Source organism: Xyrauchen texanus, chromosome 20, assembly GCF_025860055.1.
Source record: "Xyrauchen texanus isolate HMW12.3.18 chromosome 20, RBS_HiC_50CHRs, whole genome shotgun sequence".
NCBI lineage: Eukaryota > Metazoa > Chordata > Actinopteri > Cypriniformes > Catostomidae > Xyrauchen > Xyrauchen texanus.
The window spans coordinates 39,044,663-39,062,119 of NC_068295.1; the positions used below are offsets into that span (position 1 = coordinate 39,044,663).

Here is a 17,457-nt window from a genome sequence, read left to right on the forward strand (position 1 = left end):
GGTTTATCAATACACCGTCCTTCCGTTCGGCCTGTCCTTAGCACCCGTACTTTCACAAAGTGCATGGGCGCTGGCGCTCGCACCCCTGCGGAGTCAGGGTTTGCGAATTCTGAACTATTTGGACGATTGGCTGATTTTGGCACAATCACATACGGAGCTTCTGTCTCACAGGACAGTTCTCCTCAGTCATCTGAACAGTTTGGGCCTTGCAGTCAATTGGACCAAGAGTTCACTACAGCCCAGTCAGACAATTTCCTTCCTTGGAATAGAACTAGACTCAGTGGCAATGGCGGCTCAGCTTATCTACACAGCCGCGCCGTGTGCAGCGACTAGCCGCGTCATTTCAGATGAACAGCCTCACACCTCTGAAGAAGTTTCAGAGAGTGCTAGGCTACATGGCCTCAGCTGCAGCAGTACTTCAACTGGGTTTACTGCGCATGTGCCCGCTTCAGCATTGGCTAAACACCCGCGCGTCTCGCCGGGCTTGGGCCACAGGCCGCCAGCCAATCAGAGTGACTCAGATCTGTATTTCAACTCTGCAGCCCTGGACAGTGGCCGAGTGGTATAGGCGGGGAGTGATGATGGGAGCTGTATCTCGCCGAAAAGTCATCTCGACAGACGCGTCCAACACGGGTTGGGGCGCGGTCTGCGAGGGCTCTCCGGTTTTTGGCCTATGGTCAGTTCAGGAAAAGCTCCTTCACATAAATTGTCTGGAAATGATAGCGGTCGAGTACGTGCTTGTGCGCTTCCTCCCGATCATTCAGGGTCACCACGTCCTGGTCCGCTCGGACAACAGGTCTGTGGTATCCTATCTAAACCGTCAGGGCGGTGTCAGATCCAGGAACCTCTTCCATCTGACGAAACGCATACTGAGTTGGTCCCAGCACCACCTGCGCTCGCTGAGGGCGACGCACGTGCCAGGCCACCTGAGCGGCGGCCCAGACAGACTGTCCAGAGACAATATTCCCCCAGGGGAATGGTCCCTGCACACTCAAACAGTCCAGGCGTTATGGCGCATATTCGGCAGAGCAGAGATAGACCTCTTTGCGTCAGAAGAGAACTCTCACTGCCCAATATTTTTCTCAAAAGCGAGGAGCAGCTGGCCCAGGACTGGCCCAACCGCCCGCTTTACGCCTTCCCTCCCGTCTCGCTATTGCCATAGGTAATGCAGAGGATCAGGAAGCAGCGCCACTCGGTGCTCCTCATAGCCCAGCTGGGAGAATCAAACATGGTTCCCGGAGCTTACGCAGCTGTCACTGACAGCGCCGTGGCCCATCCCAGTGAGAGCAGATCTCCTCTCGCAAGCTCGCGGAACGATCTGGCATCCCCACCCAGACGCTGGGTGCTACACGCGTGGGTGATCAGCGACTACCCGTCGCTTTGCCAGAAGGAGTAATAAACACCATCATACACGCTAGAGCCCCCTCCACGAGAAGACTCTATGCGTCAAAATGGTCTGTGTTTTCAAAATGGTGCACCGACAGAGACCTGGACCCACGGACATGTGGGGTGTCGCCGCTGCTTGTGTTTTCACAAGAGCTGCTGGATAAGGGCAGATCCCCATCCACGCTCAAAGTGATGCGTGGCGGCCGTCGCGGCGTTCAGCTGAACCCCTGCACGGCCAGTCACAGGGTAAAAGCGAGCTGGTCATCCGCTTCCTCAGGGGAGCTAGAAGGATGAACCCTCCGCGCCCCCATCGGTTCCTATCTGGGACCTTTCTATAGTTCTCGAAGCTATGAAAGCCCCCTTTCGAACCGCTTCAATCCGTGGATGTGAAACACCTCTCACTTAAAACCGTTTTTCTAACTGCCCTATCATCAGTTAAGCGGGTGGGAGACCTTCACGCGCTATCTGTCAGCGCTGCGTGTCTTGAGTTTGGACCAAGTGACTCCAAGGTCATTTTAAAGCCTAGACACGGCTACGTCCCCAAGGTGGTCGGTACTCCTTTCAGAGCACAGATCATTTCCTTGTCGGCGCTACCAGCATCTGATAGTCGAATGCGACGCCAATCTCCTTTGCCCAGTCAGAGCACTGAGATTGTATACTGCGCGCTCCGCATCTTTCAGAAGCTCCGAGCAGCTTTTCGTTTTGTTCGGAGGGCGCACCAAAGGTCTCGCCGCCTCGAAACAGACGTACGCATCAAAAGACCTACCATGCCCGCTAGGCATTAAGGCTCACTCCACTAGAGGCATGGCCTCCTCGTGGGCATGGTCCAGCGGGATTTCCATTCACGACATATGTGTGGCAGCGGGCTGGGCTTCCCCCTCCACCTTTGTCAGATTTTACAATCTGGAAGTACCCGCTCTGCAGGCTAAACTGCTAGCGTTTTAATACGCTACAGCTCCCCTGGTGAGCTGCATTAATGGGACACAGTCCACACAGACCGGCACCGCCGCTCTGTCTATGTGCTTATGTAATACACACACACTGGCCCGCACTCTTGCCGGCCAAATATTAATTCCCCACTCACAAGGGCTCCCCGGGTCCCCTTAATTCCCTGGGGCTCATGCAGTGGATGCTTGGCGCACGGCGTTGACAAAGGGTTCCCGTAGTGTAAGCTAGCTTACGCAATACGAGAGAACCTCTCGTAAGAGAACGAATCGGTTACTAACGTAACCTCGGTTCTCTCTAGATGAGGGAACGAGTATTGTGTAACCTGCCGTGCTCGCGCCATGAGTGATTTTTCGCTTCATTCAATGAAAACCAGGGTTCCAGCCTACGAACTACGCTTATATGCACTCTAGTCACGCCCTTTTTGGCGGGCTTTGATGCAGTGAGCGCGCGGACGCCTCTCATTGGATGCGAGTTCGCCCAAGCTCGTCTATAGGCTGCAGCAGTTGCCGCAGAGCAACCAATGAGCTCGCTAGCTAGCCCGCTCAAGGTCTGCAGCTGCCGCACTGCGTTGACAATGGATACAAAATTAAGGATAATTTTTTGGCTTCAATATCTCAGAAAAGATTAATCTTTCCCGTAGCGTAAGCTAGCTTACGCAATACTCGTTCCCTCATCTAGAGAGAACCGAGGTTACGTTAGTAACCGAATCGTTCTCACGTGTCTTGTAATTGATTGCGATATTATAATGTTTAGATGTATATTTTTAATGAGATATGACTGCCTTAATGGGGAGGAGCCTATGACAAAATTGTCTTCGTCATGAGACTGACCTATTTATTTTCTTGAAATAAAAATGTAAAACAATAACAAAATGTATTCATTTCTTATTTTCATTAATAATTACTCATTATTTATCATTTTTGTTATTAACAATTTGCATTGAATCCATTCATAAAACAAACGAATACAATATGAAAAATGGAATCAAATTATATACATTACTAATTTTAAAAACATTATTTAGCATTAATAATTCATAACCAAACACAATTAAATGCTTAACAGATCAGTAGTTCATCTGCATTCTAAAGGCTAAAAATTAAACAGTGTTTTAACTAAATTGTTTCTTACACATATTGCGGTAGATGCGCTTTTTTTGGGCTTCAAAATCTAAGGTACCATTCACTCCCATTATAAAGCTTGAAAGAGCCAGGATATTTTTTAATATAACTCAGATTGTGTTTGGCTGAAAGAAGAAAGTAATACACAACTAGGATGGCTTGAGGGTGAATAAATTATGGAATCATTTTTATTTTTGGGTGAACTTACCCTTTAGGTGCTGGATGTGCGTTATGTGTAACCTCTGAAATTTTGTTTTATAATGTTGTGGAGCTTATTCATTCACCCGATTGACTTTCAAATATGGCTGAATTTGAGGGTCTGTGTGATGTTAGACAATCAGTATAGTGGGCGTTTACGTAGAAGTTTTAAGGAGGCGCATATGCTAAAACTTAACGTTTCAGACTGAGGGCCTGAGACAGGGTGGAAAATTATCATATATTACAAATTATTATAACTGATAATGCAATAACACTTTACTAATATTATCAGTGGACCTCAGGGAAGATAATAAAACTATATAAATAGAGCATTTCATGACTCCTTTAAATTCAACAATACCTACCTCCATACCCTAAACCTTAACTCGAATCTTAACTAAACTTGAAACCTAAACATTAGAGTCATAAATAGCAATCACGAGATGAAAAACACAATTGCTTTCGACACATTAGGCTCACTTATCGACTCTTCAGGACTTGTACCCAGGTCCTTTGTATAATGCAAATGTTTAAATGTACCGCCTTACAAGTCATGTGATATACTGAGATAAAAGTGTTTAGATGTATAAAATAGCATTTTTGGAAGAACAGAGCGAAAAGAAGTGTTTATGAACTGATAATCAGCTGTTTACTCGTGATTTGTGCGAATTTGTTGTTGTAGCACCTCTAGTGTTGTATAGAAAAATGTAGGTATAGTGAAGTGATTCTATGAGACCAGGTTGACAATATAATATGACATTTTATGAAAACATATTTTATGGCACTTGCATGGATATATTGTCTGATATGATCTGGTTAGCATTATATAATGTAAAATGATTGCTTTTGTTTTAAAGTTATGATACAGTAGTGGCAAACAGTTTTGTTCAGTAAGCTGTTGCATTCTGTGTTTCAGTTATCTACTCCCATACACTGCTTGTTTTTCACCTGATTTTCACTGTAGATTTGTAGTTGTTGGCAATTGTTGACAACCAATTAAGAGACTGTTTGACAGGTATGTGTAAAGGGACAAGAATCTCAAACCGTTCCTTGCCAAACCGTTAATAACATTCACTTATGGAGGAAACAACAGGAAAAAGAGCTGTTCACTTTTACAGTACAAGGCGGCAAATAGCTTTTTGAAACTGCTTTTGACAGATGTACCCTACACTATGATTTGAGAAAGCCATACAGTGTATATTGAAAAAGTTTGCAAATCAGATAAACAAAAACAGGATTTCAGTTGCCATTATCAGACATTCAGGTAATAGGGACATTTCCTGCTTGCTATTCCATAAGAAATCCCTTACAGCACCTTGAACTGATCTCAAACTTTAACGCTATTCTTTTGCTGCCTTGCAAGCGCTGCTGTTTCCTTTAGGAAATGCAAATCTATTTGATTTTTCTCTACAATCATGTAGTTTTTTAATTGTCAATTGTCAACTCACCAAGGCAGGATGGCAGTGGTTTGTCCCAAACTCTGCGATCTCCACTGAGACATGTCAGTGTGCTGCTGCCATGTAGCGTGTATCCAGGATTGCAGCTGTACAAGACAAACGTGTCTGCGAAATGGCCGTCGTCTTGAATTTTGTAGCCATAATTAGGTGTTCCGGGCTCCTCACATTTGACAAGGTCAAAACCTGTGAAGGGCAAGATCAGGGTAAGCCAATTTGAAAGGTAAAAAAAGACATCTGGCCACTTGAAATCAACCCCCTGGCAGGCTGGATCTGACTTCTGCTTAATAATCACATAAAGGTGGTGCAATAAAAGTTGCACCTGCTTGCCACAATTACCCGTGCAGCCCAGAGGAGTCCATCTCAAATGAATACCAGCACAGCATATGCTCAACACAAAGATCACACTTTCAACCATGCTGCCCATTCAGCCTGGAGCTGTGCTTCATGTCCCTTTCCACAATTAGGGTACAAAATAACAACTGAAACTGAAAAGTATACTTTTTTCTATTTTAGCAAATGGTCAGTGAAAGGAGGTATTTAACCTTCAGACAATTATGTTGTTCTGCTGATCCTTACTTCACTGTATGTACGTTTGGGGTCCCAATGTCCCTATTTATTTACTCTGTGTCCTTATTAGACACAATACGATAAAGCAGCTTCATAAAGCAACACATGATAAAGCAACACACAATAACACACCACACAATTACACATGATTAGTTAACATGATAAAATATATCTCTTCCATGTTAATACGTTTTTGTCCTAATCAGCCCTTATCGTGACAAGTGATGAGCAACAAGACATTTGGCAACATATAATAACGCGACACACGATAATGTTACACACGATAATGCGACACACTATAAAGCGACACATGATTATGCAACATGATAAAATGAATCTCTCCATTTTATACAGTTTCTGTCCCAACCAGTCTCGATTACAACAAGTGTTAAGCGACAGGACATTCTGCGACACATGATAATGCGTCACATAATAACGCTACACATGATTACTCAACACACGATAACACGACACATGATTCTACGATAAGATCAAATTTATTTTTCCACATTGATCGTTTTTGTTCTAACCAGCCCTGATTGTGAAAAGTGATGAGCGGGACAATCTGTGAAACACAACAATAATGCTACACACGATAATGCGACAAACAATAACGCGATACACGATTACATGACCTGGGTTGGAGAGTAACTGAATACATGTAACGGGATTACGTATTTAAAATACAAAATATAAGTAACTGTATTCCACTACAGTTACAATTTAAATTATCGGTAATCAGAATACTGTTACATTCTAAATGTATTTTGATTACTGAAGAGATTACTTTGCATTTTATTGTCATTTGTTTCATTGCATTTTGTGTCAGCTTTGTTGCAATATAAATTAAGCGATCCAATGAGTGTTTGAACAGCCGTGAAATTTGAATTTGTTAAAATAAGATTTATTTTATTGGTGCATCCCTGTTTACTATTTTTACTTTTCATTTAATAAGTTCCTCTTTCATCACCAAAGCCCATATGGCAGCTATAATTGAAACTTTATCAAAGAAGACGCGCTCTTTTTTTAGACTTGTAACTATTACCCAAAATAGTAACATTGCTTCTGTTGGAGTAAATATGACCACAGTAAAAACAGCGTCCTCTGTGGAAAAATACAATAAAACAAATCTAAATAATCAGCTGGTAGGAGTGAACAGCTACATCAGAGATAGCATGGTAAAAATCAATTACATTTAGCCATGTTTCATACCTGTGGTTTTTAAGACACAAGATGAATGTTATCAAGATAAAATTTAGCTTGAAATCAGTTCTCATATGACAAAGAAAAGTCACAATGTATCAACCTGATACTTTAATATGAAGTGTCATTTTGAGCTATATAAAGGGCCTTCAAACAGAACTGATCTGCTTCTTCTTCAGTTGGGAAGAGGTTGGAAGTCTTAACAAGGAAATAACGAGGATAATATCAGACTGTCTGTGACCAGTAAACAAAACTGTTATATCTTTCCACATGCTGTGCCTTCATTTTCATTATTTCTCCTACTTTATTGTAATGAGAACAATGGTATTTGATTTATTATGCATTTACTGGCAGAATATGTTATCAAAAATGTATTTATTTTTTCCATTCCATTAAACCACCTCTTGATAAACAGACATCATATACTGTATGTGTCTTGCCCTTGAGCTGTTCCTGTGATTTGTAAATAAATACATTATTTGGTCATAGACAAAACCACAGCTTTACCTGCAATTAGATTACATTTGTAATGATATTAAATGTTAAATTAACTTACTACTGTATGACAGCTTGAATCCTTTGCTGGTACCGGTGCCATTGCTGTTGAACTCCATCCAGAGGTGGTTTGACGTACTGTTGAGGATGACGTCAGACATGTCGGTTTTTGTGAAATTGCCAAGTAGTCTTGACAAACTATCGTGACCATCATAAACCTGTTAAAACACAAGACAAAATCGCATTTGCCCATGCTTCTTGTTTCATCAGTGGATAATCTCAGAAATGCTCATCTTGATGATCCGCCCTCTGTCTTTTTTCACAAAATGTTGCATTCTTTGTCTGCATTGTAGTATGTATTTGCTTTCCAAAATTACATACATTTTGAGACAATAGCCTCTGCAAAGAGATGCATGTAGGAGAAAATATGAAAGGTCGTAAATCAATGTCAAGCAGCAGTTTTAGTCTTTTCTGTTGCTGGGGACACAGTTTCAAGCTGTGAACGAAAAAAATCACATGAATGCAGATTGCATGTTTAGAGACAGACTTACTGCTTTAGCTGATTGTCTGTGATGATGCAAACTGATAAAACAGCCACCAAAATTAACTAAAATGGCCACAACCAATCAATAAGACCATTAATAAGGGCAAAAGTACATAAATGTATTGTAAATCTTATAAACTCTGCCGGCATTACAAGTCATGTAGATAATTTGCCAACCAATTCAAACATTTGTATATGTTGACAAACACAGTATTTTGATGACTCATTAAATGCTGCAGCAGAATCAGTGTAACTGTGACAAAATTAATGTGTTTTGGAACTGCAAAGGCACCTAATTTGTATCCTTCATTTGCGACTTCTTAATTAGTGGTCTTACGGGTCTTAAGGGACCATCTATCTTCTGTGATGGTACATGAGCCTTGAGCACTGTAACGTAAATGAATCTATGAATAGTTAATGGCGTCTCCAAGTCCCATTTGCTGGTCTCTCTAGGATTACAAACTGTTACATGTTCACTTCATCAAACTTCTTCATTGGCCAAATCAAAGTGGAACCCATGAAGTCTCCTTTAAATAAAACCTAAAGGCTAAACTAGAAATTGGCTGTATGATGGTAATGTCAGGGCCGAAACCATAACATACATTGAGGACATTGGGGGGGATGCACAATTAAATAATATTTTATTTTTGTAATCATATTTTATTATTGTAATTTTGCAAACATACAGCTTTGAAATGACGGCCAAAAAAAACTACTCTGAACACAGGTGATAATTACCTTGAATTGTATTTAATTTCTTCAAACATCACTTTCATCTCAAGCACACAGCTTCTGATGCCAACTTTTGAAAAGTGAAATTATTTTCATACAATAAATATTGAAATTGTTTGTTTATTTCACTCTTGGTTAAGATTAGCATAGTTTGAACATTTATACTGGATTTTCATAGTTTAATATTGAAAATCTGGGTCTGAAACAAGGCAAAACAGTACAATCTGTACATAAAATGAACTGGTAAAGTATGACAAATCAATGATAAAGGCATGGTAAAAAGTTTCCAATTCAGTTTTAATGAGTCCTTCATATGCCAAAAAGATCAAAGTTGAAATTTGCAAGTTTTAATAAAAATCAACCCCTGAGACCTGAAATTGCCTGAAGTTAAAGAAACGCCCATTTATGTGTTTGAAGTGAAATCAAAAATGAGGTTAAGTTGCAGTCGTATCCTAGATTTCCTATATGTTCACAACCTGTTATTGGTGCTGTTCAGCTCTCGGCCATACCTTGAGGAAATCTCCATCATGAAGCTGGAAGGTTGTGGCTATGATCTTGATCCCCTTGCCTCTGTCCGTCTCAATGCGGTAGATGCACTCGTGGTTGTTGTCGTAATTAGCTGGGTAATTGGGCGACAGTAGAACACCCTGACTGCCCAGAGAGGTGGCTCCACACTCGGCTAGACAAAATAGTTGTGAAAGAACAGTAGAAGACAGATACAATGGTGATAACTCATAGGAAAGAAAAATCATAAATAAGATATCTTTAATCTATCGATATAGACAGCATTGAGATTAAATCAGATGGCTCAGATTTGCCATGATATTAAAGCCAGAGCTCTCAAAATGAACTCAACAACTTCTCATCAAATTCTCCCAATACCAAATTTTCTTAACTATGCAATCCATTTATTTCACAGCTCTAGCCAATCATTTTACTCTATGTTAACAATTGCCTTATATGTTTATATTTACATTTCTCCTAATGCATTTTTGAAGAAACATAAGAAATAAAATTAATACTTTAATGGAATTTCTGAGAAATTCAATTTCCATCTGGTTAGGCAAATGTGCATATATTAAACATGTGGTTCAGGTCTAGGGCTTTCCACTCAAGTTTGTCCAAACTTTCTACATGGACCTCACTTTATGCAGAAGGGTGTCAAACTGGAACAGACAAAGGCCTGTTGCTTCTGTGGTTAAAAAAATAATAATAAAAAAAGTAGGAGTGTAATGGCCTGTAGTGGCCTGACAGCTGCTGCTCTATTTCCTGCTGATAGGTCAATCAGGTTATAATATGAGTCTTTTTTTCATTTTGATGAATCACCGTAACAAACACTTCAGAGGAATATTAATAAATGGATGTCTTAATGCACTTGTTAGGTGTTGGTCACAAAAGCTCTCGGCTGTGTTAGTATCAGATGTCCTTGAATTTATTATTCGGTGCATATAACTCTGTAAGTGTAGAAGCAGATGCTGCTTTGAGACCTTGGGCTCAGCAACTTAAAAGTAGAACTCTCTGGCAATGATTGTCTCGTGATACACAAACTTCTGGAGAAAATGTATTGGTTCCTCGGAGATGAGCTACTGAGAAAAGTAATAGCGAAGCTGCATCGTTTAGTTAAAGTTGAAATTAGTCATTTTAAACTTCTATTCTGTAGTAGCCTAATTTGCAAAAACTATTTTAGAATTATAGTTTACTTATGGAACTTTAAGTAATGCATGTATAGGTTGATTTTTCTGTCAATACTGTGGCTATGTGGTGCTATAAAATGCTTTGTTTGTTTGAGCATCTTGAACAGTTCAATATAAAGCTTTGGATCAACCAATGGCTTAAATTTGGGTCAGGATTAACTCCATCTGTGTGTCCATCCAATTGAAAATGGGTGTTTGGAAAACCTGTTTGAAAATATTTTTTGAAATTACATTTGGGATTGCTAGAGGCAAATATTACTAAAATACTAGAAAAGTGTAATTTTTGCATAATTTCTTGGAAGGTTCAAACACTCCCCGTTTTGCTATTGGTTGGTAAAACAGGTACACTATTTGGCCAAAGTTTATGTATCACTATATTGATAGCCATCAATTCCCCCTACTTTTATGCAGCCTTTATGTTATTTTTGGAGCTTCGAATGTCTGGCCACCATTCACTTGCATTGTATGGATTTATAGAGGTGATATATTCTTCTAAGAATGGTTTGTTTTCTGCAGAAGAAAGTAAGTCCTACACATCTGCAATGGCATGAGGGTGAGTAAATGATAAGAGAATTTAAATTTTTGGGTGAAATGGGTAACCAAACTCGTTAATCAGCAGCAGGGGCATCTTTAGGTTTGAAAACATAATGGGCTGAAGTCATCAGGGCTAAGGGTACCCCGCACCCCAAGAATGTTTTACTTTATGGTGCTGTGTGAAAATCATTAATTAAAAAAATAAATACATTTAATTTTTTAAAGTAATAAACAGCTCATTCCTATAGGACTAGTTATAATTGTCTGACTGTAGATCACTTTACTGAGTTTGGACTGTGCAAGTGAAAATAGTGATTTTAATCTTTATGAATTTCTAAAGTTGAATAAGCCCAGTTATTTAAACAAACATCATTAGATCAGAACATATTTTACACAGAAGGAAACAATTGTCCATAATTTGTACATAAATCTTGAAGGTCCAGACTTTAAAGGCAATTATGTATCAGCCCTTATAACTACAATGCAATGCACTGGTAAGATCACGGATGAGGGGCCCTGGAGTCACGGGTTCGATTTCAGGGTGTGCTGAGTGACTCCAGCCAGGTCTCCTAAGCAACCAAATTGGCCCGGTTGCTAGGGAGGGTAGAGTCACATGGGGTAACCTCCTCGTGGTCATTATAATGTGGTTCGCTCTCAGTGGGGCATGTGGTGAGTTGTGCGTGGATGCTGTGGCGGATGCCTCCGTGGTGGTTCGCTCAACAAGCCACATGATAAGATGCACGTATTGACCATCTCAGATTCGTCCTCCATTGAGTCATTGAGTCACCACACCACCACGAGGACTTAGAGCGCATTGGGAATTGGGCATTCCAAATGATTCCAAAAATAAATTATAGTATTTGTATAGTATTTATAGTAACAGTGTTGGCGATTTTCCTCGTCAGTGCTGTTAATAATGTCTGGGCTGTCTAGCTGCTGGAGAGGTTGGACTTCTTCCACTTTAATCTTTCAGTGGAAAATTCTCAGTTGAATTGAGATGTATTGTTATTTGGTATGCACCATTATATTGATTTTAGCTCAATTGCTTGACTTGCATGAGTGATTCGCTCTGAGCTATCTTTTCTCTAGAGCTTGCATATCAAGGGAGGCCCAGTTGATGCGTGCTCCAGATACAGTAGAATAGAGCAGAGTTGGCAACATGAGCAGGTGGTTTTGTAAAGTTTCCCAAGCGAAATGGTTCAGTTGAAAATTTAGTGCTTGTGAAGTGCTAATGGTGCTTGAGCCCCGAATGTTTTGCCCTAGCGACCTCCTAAATGGCCATTTACTTGCCATATAGTGTAGTTCCACCCCAAACTCAAATAAAAATCTTACAGATGGAAATAAACAGCAATTTTTTGGATAAAAGAAGAAGAAATGATTATGTATAAATCTATTTACTTTCTACAAAAGATCCACCCCAATCTTGACAAGTTGTAATAATAATATGAAATGGCGAAATTGGCTCGTACAAAAACGTAAAACTTTTACTCCCATATACAAACAATATTATTATAATTTTTAACTAAGTTTAACCACTAACCTAAAGCTAACTATACAGTCTAACCTCTTACCCAAACTCTACATCTAAATGATGATTAATTTTTGTGTATCACAGAAGAAAAACCCAAAAAACATTCACAGATCTGTGAAAAAACCAGCCACAAATCATGATGCTCCCACCACTGTTGGGATGATGTGTTCATGTTGGTATGCAGTGCCCGTTTTACACCATATATAGTGCTGCTTGTTCTACCCAAACAATTTAAACTTAGTTTCATCAGTCCACAAAACATTTTCCCAGTAGTGTTGTGGAGTGTCAGTGTGCTTTTTGGCAAACTTCAGGTGCGCAGCAATATTTATGTTGGAAAGTATGAAGAATTTAAATGTTTCCATTGATCATGGTATAAATATTGGGGTGGTTGTACTTGCTTGTTTAGATTATTGGGGTTACCGCCCCCATCCCCCCTGGAATACACAGCCCTACCTAAACCCTTAAGGCTGTTTGTTGTGCTGACCAGACCAATTAAAGACACTCACATACTCTTATTACACCGCAGCAATTAACAACCATTAAAACCTGCTTCCACAGGAGGACTGCACAATTACAACCAATTATTTTGTCAGCATTTTTAATGCTGTCCACAAATATCCATGACCTTAACTACTTAACTACATCAACAGGAAACTAATTAGCATTCTGGTTATTTTCAACTCTATGATTGCAAGGTGCATTTCTGAAAGTCCTGCACACAATGCTGCAATGCACTGTGTCAAGTTCTATTATAAATAAATCATTAATATGACGGGGGAACAGTCAGAGCATTTAAATAATTCATTTGAGGCTTTCGCAATGGGCTCATTTTGGGGCCAAAGAAGGAACCAGATTTCTAATAATATGCGCTGGCTAAAATTTCACCCTTGATTCTGTCTCTATTTTATGGGCCATTTCTACAGACTCTTGGAAATGACTGATTTAATGCACTTATAAATAATAATAATAATAAAAAAAAAAAAAACGTTTAACCCTTTTTTTCATAAACCAAGGAAGTAATATACTATGCTATCCTGACTTTATCCTTAAACATCCTTGTAGAAAACAATAAAAATGTATAAGTGTCCAAATCTGCCGTATGCGTATTACTTTGTATAATGATTTATAATTTTTTTTAATCAATTTAACTCCTTAATAGGGATGGGTATCTTAATTGTGTGATTCTAGTTCCGATTCTGGTTCCTTAATGATTGTATTAATGATTATTTTACTTAATAAAATAACTGTATTGCCCCACCCCCAAACAATTGGTCCTAACTATATAACAAAAATAGCCAACTTTTTTGCATTAAATATTTAAATTATTAAATTTTATTAATTTAGCATCTATTGCAACCAAACCTTACAACTTAATCGGTCTTATTTACTTCCAAACACATCTAAACATCCTTACTAGAGAAGAGAAATTGTGTGTAAGACTTGTTTTCACAGAATATTGAATTCATTTATTTTTTTCTTACAACATTTTCAAATAGTTGTTTTTGCCCCAGTTTTTGTTTTGATCTGATTTTTATTAACTTTATGCTTAAAAATAAATAAATAAATAAAAATAATCGTTAATACAATTAATGGTAAACAAATATTCTCTGAAAACAAGTCTTAACATCTCTGCATTTCTCATAAATTCAAGAAAATTCGGACATTTTGCAGTGTTATAGTTATTTCCGATTTTCAACATGCATGTTGCAAGCAGTAAAACTATCAAATGCAATAAAGAATGCAAAACATGAACAGCTCAGCTGGTTATGGCTTCTGCCACATTAAACAACAAACTGCATGTTTCAGAGTTATAAATTAAGTCATGCAACCACATACCTACACACCTGGGCAGGGCGGCACTCCACACCCTCCGCCCTCCACCCAAGCAGGTGATCTTATTCTCACCCTCCAGACGGTAGCCCGCAAAACAGGAAAATACCAACGTGTCACCCACCCCAAACTGGAAGCCCACTCTCCTGCTGTAAGCGGGCACTCCTGGGTCCTCGCATGGCTCCAGGCTGTACTCTGTCATATAAAGTCATAGCATTAGACGGAGAACATGTAGCGGTGTGGAAATCAGTGTTATAAATAAATAAAAACTAATTAGAACATATTAACTGAAATAAAAAAAAAAAGAATAAATGGAAACAATTTAAATAATAATACAATTAAATGAAACCAGAACAGTGATAGAGAACTAATAATCACACAATTCAAAGGACAAATAATATATTCATAGAAAATCAAATCAAATAAAACTTCAATTTATATTCAAAATTCCAAAACCATAATAACAAATGGAAAGAGCCATGTCAGTTTGAACTGACTAACACCCCTGGAGAAGCGAGTTTGAATCCATTGAGTGCTGAGTGACTCCAGAACCAAATTGGCCCAGTTGCTAGGGAATAGAGTCACATGGAGTAACCTCCTCGTGGTCACGATTAGGGGTTCTCACTCTCAATGGGGCGTGTGGTAAGTTGTACATGGATCACGAAGAGTAGCATGAGTCTCTCCGGTGTCATGCACAACGAGCCACGTGACCAGATGCCCGGATTGACGGTCTCAGAAGTGGAGGCAACTGAGACTTTTCCTCCACCACCCGGATTGAGGTGAGTAACCGCACCACCATGAGGACCTACTAAGTAGTGGGAATTGGGCATTCCAAATTGGGAGAAAAGGGGATAAAAATGTAAATACCAAAAAATATACTAAATAAAAAAATGGAGCAGGGATACAGCAGATTCGAAAAACATATCTGCTCATTCATATTTTTCAGCTCTATTTCGTATTTGTTATTTTCGTTCTGTGCAAATTAGTGCAAAATTCTGACAATCAGTGTGAGTCCTTTGTCCATTGTGTTCATTCTCAAGAATAATCTTTTGAGGTGCTATCTGTGTGACTTTGTGTAAAACCACTCAAGCAAACCATAATAAACAGAATGAGCAATGGCTAACCAGAGAAGGTGATATTGAAGCCCTCGTATGACATAGAAAAGTCAGAGACGAAGCGTAGCTGGACACTAAAGTTGCCGAACAGGCCGGCTTTGATGGAGGGGGGCAGGACGGATCCTGTGAGTCTGGCCACCGGCTCAGTGAAGCTGCCGTCCTCGGTAATGAGCAAGTAATCATGGGAGTCTTCCAGGTGGAACGTGTGGAAGAGAAGCTGCACACCTGGGGAGTTTCAGATGAGATTAGAGCCGTCAGTCACAGCAAAATCTCAGTTTCACCCTCACAACCCACTGAGAAGACTTCACAGGCAACGTAATACTGACGGAAATGGAATAGGATTCACCAGACATGCTGCTGAGTAATAAAATGTAGAGAAATGTGAAAGGTATCTTAAATTCATTAACGAGGGTAATTTTGAAAGGGCACAGAAAGGAGCCTCTTGGGTAAAATCAATGCACCTCAGATTGTTATCTGTTTTAACCCTGTGGTCCTCAGCTGAAATGGGTCACAGATCTGTCCTGACTTGGTAGATACAGCAGAGACAAAAACAATAGGTGGGTCCCAAACGGCACACTTCTGCACTATTTTACTTCATTTTGAAGTGCAAGTAGTGCGAGTAGTATGTTTACACTGAAAATGCTACAAAAAGAATTGTATTACATCACCCATATGATGCACTTTTTCAACTGACAAAATGCAGTGTGAAATGTCAGACACTTTGTGCACTTAGCGCACACGGCTTGTCGTACATAGTGGAAGGGGCGGAGTTACTGGTTAAATAATGGAGAATATGACTAGAGAAACTGCTGTGAAGACAGCACATTACCAAAGTGAGTTAAACACTTCATACTACTACATCATACCATGCTGTGTGAATATTTATATTATTGAGATATAAGTGTTGAACAGAGGATGGATAGCATGCTAAAGCTAGCGGCAACACAGTGCTTGGGTTTGAAACGTCACTTTCATCAGCTGCTAAACGGCGAACTCTTCCATGCGGTAAAAAAACGTTTAGTATTCCATTTGGGACGATTCTACACTTTGAAAACTCATAAACTACATGGCTGAGGATATTGTGCATTTTGTAAGTGCACAGCGTGTGTGTGTAGTCTGGAACACAGCTATAGGTAAATGCAACTTATAACATATTTATGTGCTTGCTGTAGTTAGGATAGCATAATAGCTTAAAGTGTATCACCTTCTAAAACAGAGGAGAAAACGCTTCTGACATTTTTTTTATTGACGTCAAAGATCATGTATCCAATTAAAACCTCAATGCTATTCTGGCACAAATGCACTTGGTAAAAGCTAGCCAAATTATGCAGATGCCAAAATGTGGGATTCTAGAACAAATCCAATGGAGTACTAATGCTGTAACATAAAATCCCTTTGTCTTACCTTTCCCATGGGACACTTCAATTGTCCATGTGCAGTTCAGAGAGTTTGGGTAGAAATCTGGAAAACCAGGGGACAAAACGGTCCCAGTTTTTCCATATATATAACCGCCACACAGAGCTGGAAGAGAACAAGAAAGACTTGTGTTTGAATATGAGCTAATACACATAGTATTACCCCCCCCCCCCACACACCCCAATAAAATCTGTGCAAAACTCGCCTCCTCAATTCTAGGATGTTGTGTGGTTGCTAGGTAATTGCTATCAGTTGCTAAAGGTTGTGAGCATGCTGGTATGTGTGTTCTGGGTTGCCAGGGTATTACTACACTGTTGCTAGGTTCTCTGAGTGGTTTTAAATGTGTAGCAATGCAGTTACTAGTGAGTTTTGGGTGGTAGCGAAGTTGTTGCTATGAGTTGCAAGGGTTTTCTGGCTGGTTGCAAGGGCGTTATTATGTGGTTGCAAGGCTGCTCTGGATGGTTCCCAGGATTTGATATGTGGTTGCCAAGATGTCCTCTGTGGTTTTTAGCAAATTGCTAGCAGTTGCTAGGGTGTTGAGGTGGGTTACTAGGGTGTTGCTAGGATGCTCTGGGTGGTTCCTAGGGCATTTCTATGAGGTGTCCTGGGTTGTTTTAAATGTGTTGTTGTGGTTGACATGGTTTTGTTATGCAGTTTGTAAGGTCTTTTAAGTGTTTTTTTATTGT

The 17,457-nt window shown here is 39.8% G+C and overlaps 1 protein-coding gene across 1 annotated transcript in view; it reads right to left on the minus strand.

Annotated features, from left to right (window-relative positions):
* The window catches only part of LOC127660590 (CUB and sushi domain-containing protein 1-like), a 524,643-nt gene that overhangs the window by 206,626 nt on the left and 300,560 nt on the right, over nucleotides 1-17,457 (minus strand). The window contains exons 18-23 of the mRNA XM_052150909.1: nucleotides 16,760-16,876; nucleotides 15,365-15,580; nucleotides 14,247-14,435; nucleotides 9,161-9,330; nucleotides 7,437-7,593; nucleotides 5,102-5,293 (exon numbers count right to left, since the gene is read on the minus strand). Of these exons, the coding sequence (XP_052006869.1) occupies nucleotides 5,102-5,293; nucleotides 7,437-7,593; nucleotides 9,161-9,330; nucleotides 14,247-14,435; nucleotides 15,365-15,580; nucleotides 16,760-16,876 (1,041 nt within the window). The remainder of the gene's footprint in view (nucleotides 1-5,101; nucleotides 5,294-7,436; nucleotides 7,594-9,160; nucleotides 9,331-14,246; nucleotides 14,436-15,364; nucleotides 15,581-16,759; nucleotides 16,877-17,457) is intronic.